Source organism: Heloderma suspectum, chromosome 4 (assembly GCF_057233095.1).
Source record: "Heloderma suspectum isolate Gila_16-S chromosome 4, 16-S_ref, whole genome shotgun sequence".
Lineage (NCBI taxonomy): Eukaryota > Metazoa > Chordata > Lepidosauria > Squamata > Helodermatidae > Heloderma > Heloderma suspectum.
Genome location: NC_139461.1, coordinates 176,089,393 through 176,095,477, shown reverse-complemented (window position 1 = coordinate 176,095,477; position 6,085 = coordinate 176,089,393). Strand labels below are relative to the sequence as shown.

Below are 6,085 nucleotides of genomic sequence, written 5' to 3'. Positions count from 1 at the left end.
GTATATGAAACCATAGAAGTGTCTCATGCATGAAATCCTTAAAGGGAAAAAAGTCCTGCAACACTGACCAACTTCTAAAAAAAAATATAATAGAATCATAGAATCGTAGGGTTGGAAGGGGCATACAAGGCCATCGAGTCCAACCCCCTGCTCAATTCAGGAATCCAAGTCAGAGCATCCCTGACAGATGGCTGTCCAGCCTCGTCTTGAAGGCCTCCAGTGTGGGAGAGCCCACCACCTCCCTAGGGAATTGGTTCCATTGTCGTATTGCTCTAACAGTCAGGAAGTTTTTCCTGATGTTCATCCGGAATCTGGCTTCCTGTAACTTGAGCCCATGATTCCATGTCCTGCACTCTGCGATGATCGAGAAGAGTTCCTAGCCTTCCTCTCTGTGACAAGCTTTCAAGTACTTGAAGAGCGCTATCATATCTCCCCTCAGTCTTCTCTTCTCAAGGCTAAACATGCCCAGTTCTTTCAGTCTCTCTTCATAGGGCTTTGTTTCCAGTCCCCTGATAAACCCTTGATAAACCAACATAAATTTAAACCAGTTTAAATCTATAATGTAAACATACCCTAGATACCCCAAGAATGTTTGCAGCAATTTGGGTTGTGTGTGTGGAGTAGTTATGAAGTAGTTTCTTCGTTAAGAAAACGAAGGACAGGAAAACTCATTTCACTTAATCTCACACAATTTCAACATCTCTTGAAAAAACACACATACCAACTTTAACAATGGTCCTTTTATTTAGTAAGGTGGAAAGGTAAGTAGACAATTCTTCCTGGAAAAGTAATGTTATATTACATGTATTATCACCAGTTGATTGTGTTGAGGTTTTTTCTTCTCCCTTTTAAAAACCAAACCACCTACACTGTTTGCATGCAGAAACAAGACAGCTGAAGCTATCATTATTTAGAACAGCTAATTTGTACTGTTAGGTGACACATTAGGTTATTAACGCATTCATTTCTAGAAGCGTGCATCTTCTGAGTACATCTGTTGTGGCAGGAGGTTTCAGGGTGGTTCTTAACTATTTGAGGCCTAATCACTGAAGTAGTTAAAGGAGAAGGCTGCTGCGGATATTGCAACAGCCACGGCTATCACCACTCCTAAAAAGTGACAAAGGAAACACAAATTCAGCGTGCAAATGGGATAACCTGAAACTAGAAAGCAAGGAATGGGAAGGAGATGAACAGAGACATACAATAAGAGTCACTGAAATAAAGTACTTGCTTCACCAACAACGCTCAAAATGTATGAAGGTAACAAGGGCTTTAGATACTTAATCATTTTATTAAATGTCCATATTTCTCCATTTCTTCACAAACAAGCCCTATGCGATCATACCAAATGAATCTAGGACTCACTTTGCCTCTGTGTATTGGATGTAACATGTACCTGACTGTATGCACAGAGTCTAATTTGCATAGGCCTGATAAATTCATGAGCTTTAAATGCATGAGCTTCAACCAGCAAGATTGGTAGGGATGTCCTGCACTCTTCGGCTGAATACACAGAGACACAGGCAGTCCAAGGAGATAGTTTGTATTGGACCAGTTTAACAAAACCTGGAAATGTAGAGCAAGGCTCACCAGATTTTTCATAGCTTCCTGGATAGGTCCAGCTTGCTCGAGACCACTGAGCAATTGGTTAAAATCTGGGCTGGAACCACTTTGGATTCTGGCACATTAAATGTGACCATGAAATGCAGAAGCAGGTTTCTTAACTTATAAGCATTGTAAAGGTGTTGACACACATATGCATCAGTACACATTACGTGCAGGGAAGGCCTAAGGGCAGGGGAAGTGCAATGCTGCTGCCCCACTGTTCTTCTGCACCACCACCCCTCCAAGCATCCCTCTCCCCATTTCCCAGCTTGTGGGTTTACCACATATTTTTGAGAGAAGAACTTCTGGAAAACATTTACATGGATAGCTCATTCTGTCCTACCAAACTCAAGGTGGGCAACTGTATTTCAAACATTGCAGATGATCACACATAACCACAAGATCATAATCAAAGATTCAGATGATAGCAAATGATGAAAAATAGGAAAGATGGAACTTTACAGATCTACACTTTAACAGAGCTTTCATCACGTATTCCCTTTGTGCCTTCTCTAGTCATTTTCACATGCCCATTTAAACCCCACTCTAAAGTAGTTTAACTGCAGCGCCACAAAGCGTAATTTGTAGGGCTGCGCATGGGCCCACTAATCCACCTTGGAGGCTGCTTTGGGGCTTCCGAGGTGGGCTCGATTCGCTTTGGACTGATTTGAGGCCGCCCTGACCTGCTTTGGCCGCTGGAGCCAGAGCGGAATTTGGAGCTGAAGCAGGATTTGCAACAGCCCCCACTGACATGTCACCCAGCCCCCAGCTGGGCCCTTAGACATGCGCTGGTGGCCATCTTGTTGTTCGGGGGGGGAGCCGATTTTAAAACGGGAACTCCCTGTATTCCGGAAATAAATCTTGCAGGACCCATTTCCAGAAATACAAGGAGTCCCCATTTTAAAATTGGTTCCCCACCCCACCCCAGAACAACAAGACAACTGCCGGCACGCATCCAGAGGACCCAGGTAAGGAGCTGGGGGCTGGGTGGTGGTGGCACGACTGGGCTTCCAGATCGCACTGAAGCGACCTGACCCACTTGGTGCCACCTCCGCCTTGCCTTGGAGGTGGTCTGAAGTGCCCCACTTCGAGTCAGAGTTCAGGCCGAAGCGGTACATAGCCCTAATAATTTGCACTGCTGTAGATAAAAAGCTAAAAAGCCCCTTCATGGATCACTGCCTTGTTGTGGCGAAGGGGCTTGCGTAACTCAGTGAAGCCATAAGCTATACCGTGCAGGGCCACCCAAGAAGGACAGGTCATGGCAGAGAGTTCTGACAAAATGTGGTCCACTGGAGAAGGAAATGGCAACCCACTCCAGTATTCTTGCCAAGAAAACCCCATGGAACGTATCACAAGGCTAAAAGAGATGACACCGGAAGATGAGCCCCTCAGGTCGGAAGGTGTCCAATATACTACTGGGGAAGAGCAGAGGGTATTTCCAAGTAGCGCCAGAAAGAGTGAAGCGGCTGGGCCAAAGCCGAAAGGACGCTCAGCTGTGGATGTGTCTGGTGGTGAAAAGAAAATCCGATGCTGTAAAGAACAATATTGTTTAGGAACCTGGAATGTCAGATCAATGAATCAAGGTAAGCTGGAGGTGGTCAAACATGAGATGGCAAGATTGAACATCGACATCTTGGGAATCAGCGAACTAAAATGGACAGGCATGGGCGAATTTAATTCAGGTGACCATCATATCTACTATTGTGGGCAAGAATCCCTTAGAAGAAATGGAGTAGCACTCATAGTCAACAAAAGGGTGGGAAAAGCAGTACTGGGGTACAATCTCAAAAACGATAGAATGATCTCAGTACGAATCCAAGGCAAACCATTCAACATCACAGTAATTCAAGTCTATGCCCCAACCACTGAGGCCAAAGAAGCTGAGGTTGATCGGGTCTATGAAGACCTACAACACCTTCTAGAACTAACACCAAAAAAAGATGTCCTCTTCATCATAGGGGATTGGAATGCTAAAGTAGGAAATCAAGAAATCACCGGGATAACAGGCAAGCATGGCCTTGGTGTACAAAATGAAGCAGGACAAAGGCTAATAGAGTTTTGCCAAGAGAACACGCTGATCATAGCAAACACTCTTTTCCAAGAGCACAAGAGACGACTCTACACGTGGACATCACCAGATAATCAATCTGATTTCGATATTGACCATGTCCTTTGCGGCCAAAGATGGAGAAGCTCTATACAGTCAGTAAAAACAAGACCTGGAGCTGACTGTGGCTCAGATCATTAATCTGATACCCAACTGAATGCAGAGTTCCAGAGAATAGCAAGGAGAGACAAGAAGGCCTTCTTAAATGAACAATGCAAAGAAATCGAGGAAAACAACAGCATGGGAAAGACTTTATCTTCAATAAAATCAAAGATCTCAAGGGAAAGTTTCGTGCAAAGACTGGCATGATAAAGGACAAAGAAGGCAGGGACCTAACAGAAGCAGATGAGATTAAGAAGAGGTGGAAAGAATACATAGAAGAACTATACAGGAAAGATCTTAATGTCCCTGAGAGCCATGATAGTGTGGTCACTGAACTTGAGCCGGACATCCTCGAGAGTGAAGTCAAGTGGGCCTTAGGAAGCATTAGTAACAACAAAGCTAGCGGAGATGACAGTATTCCAGCTGAGCTATTTAAAATCCTAAAAGATGATGCTATTAAAGTGCTGCATTCAATATGCCAACAAATTTGGAACACTCAACAATGGCAACAAGACTGGAAAAGGTCAGTTTACATTCCAATTCCAAAGAAGGGCAACGCCAAAGATTGTTCAAACTACCGCACAATTGCGCTCATTTCACATGCCAGCAAGGTGATGCTCACAATCCTACAAGCTAGGCTTCAGCAGTATGCGAACCGAGAACTACCGGAAGTACAAGCTGGGTTTCGAAGAGGCAGAGGAACTAGAGATCAAATCGCCAACATTGGCTGGATCATGGAGAAAGCAAGAGAATTCCAGAAAAACGTCTATTTCTGCTTTATTGACTATGCTAAAGCCTTTGATTGTGTGGATCACAACAAACTGTGGCAAATTCTTAAAGTGATGGGAGTACCAGACCACCTTACCTGTCTCCTGAGAAACCTGTACGAGGGTCAAGAAGCAACAGTAAGAACCAGACATGGAACAACCGACTGGTTCAAAATTGGGAAAGGAGTACGACAAGGCTGCATATTGTCACCCTGCTTATTTAACTTATATGCAGAGTACATCATGAGAAACGCTGGGTTGGATGAATCAGAGGTCGGAATTAAGATTGCGGGGAGAATTATCAACAACCTCCGATATGCAGACGATACCACCCTAATGGCAGAAAGCAAAGAGGATCTCAAGAGCCTCTTGTTGAGGGTGAAAGAGGAGAGTGCAAAAGCTGGTTTGAAACTCAACATTAAAGCAACGAAGATCATGGCATCTGGCCCCATCACTTCCTGGCATATAGAAGGGGAAGAAATGGCAGCAGTGAAAGATTTTATTTTCTTGGGCTCCATGATCATCACAGACGGTGACTGTAGCCATGAAATTAAAAGACGCTTGCTCCTTGGGAGGAAAGCTATGGCAAACCTAGACAGCATAGTAAGAAGCAGAGACATCACCTTGCCGACAAAGGTCCATCTAATCAAAGCTATGGTTTTCCCAGTAGTAATGTATGGCTGTGAGTGAGAGCTGGACTATAAGGAAGGCTGAGTGCCGAAGAATAGATGCTTTCGAACTGTGGTGCTGGAGAAGACTCTTACGAGTCCCCTGGACTGCAAGGAGGTAAAATCAGTCCATCTTAAAGGAAATCAACCCTGAGTGCTCATTGGAAGGACAGATACTGAAGCTGAAGCTCAGATATTTTGGCCACCTAATGCGAAGAGAAAACTCTCTGGAAAAGACCCTGATGCTGGGAAAGACTGAAGGCAAAAGGAGAAGGGGACGGCAGAGGATGAGATGGCTAGATAGCATCACCGATGCAATGAATATGAACTTGAGCACACTCCGGGAGAGAGCGCAGGACAGGAAGGCCTGGCGTGCTATGGTCCATGGGGTCACGAAGAGTCGGACACGACTGAACGACTGAACAACAACAACAACAAGAAGATAAAAAGCACTCCTCCCTTAGTAAGTGGAATACACCTTAGAACTCTTTGAGAGATTAACAAGACAGGTAAAGCACTATGAAGATTCAGGAGAGCTGAGGTCATCTGATGACCCTCAGGATCCTGCAGAAGGGGCTCGTGCTATACCAGAACTGAGGCTAAGTTCATTTCCCATGGCCAGTGCAAGGAGATCATCTGTGCCCTCATTCTGGGACCCTTTAGGCATCATCCCATGAGTCACGATGCTTAGGCAGCAGCTCATGGGATTAAGCCGTTGAACTGTGAACCCAAGAGGTGACAACAGTCAATCTCCTACCTTCTCTTTGTGACTGAACTACTAATACAACACAGATTACTGAAGACAACAGCCTGCAGAAAACTGCAAAAATGCAACA

The 6,085-nt window shown here is 44.7% G+C and overlaps 1 protein-coding gene across 3 annotated transcripts in view; it reads right to left on the bottom strand.

Moving 5' to 3' along the window:
* Positions 1-720: 720 nt before the first annotated feature.
* Positions 721-6,085, bottom strand: part of ODR4 (odr-4 GPCR localization factor homolog) — a 35,078-nt gene continuing 29,713 nt past the window's right edge. For 2 of the 3 annotated variants that reach the window (XM_084851401.1, XM_084851402.1), the window contains exon 14: positions 721-1,107. In XM_084851401.1, the coding sequence (XP_084707527.1) occupies positions 1,040-1,107 (68 nt within the window). In that variant the 3' untranslated portion in view covers positions 721-1,039. The remainder of the gene's footprint in view (positions 1,108-6,085) is intronic. The other variant, XR_014790424.1, reaches the window with a different exon arrangement.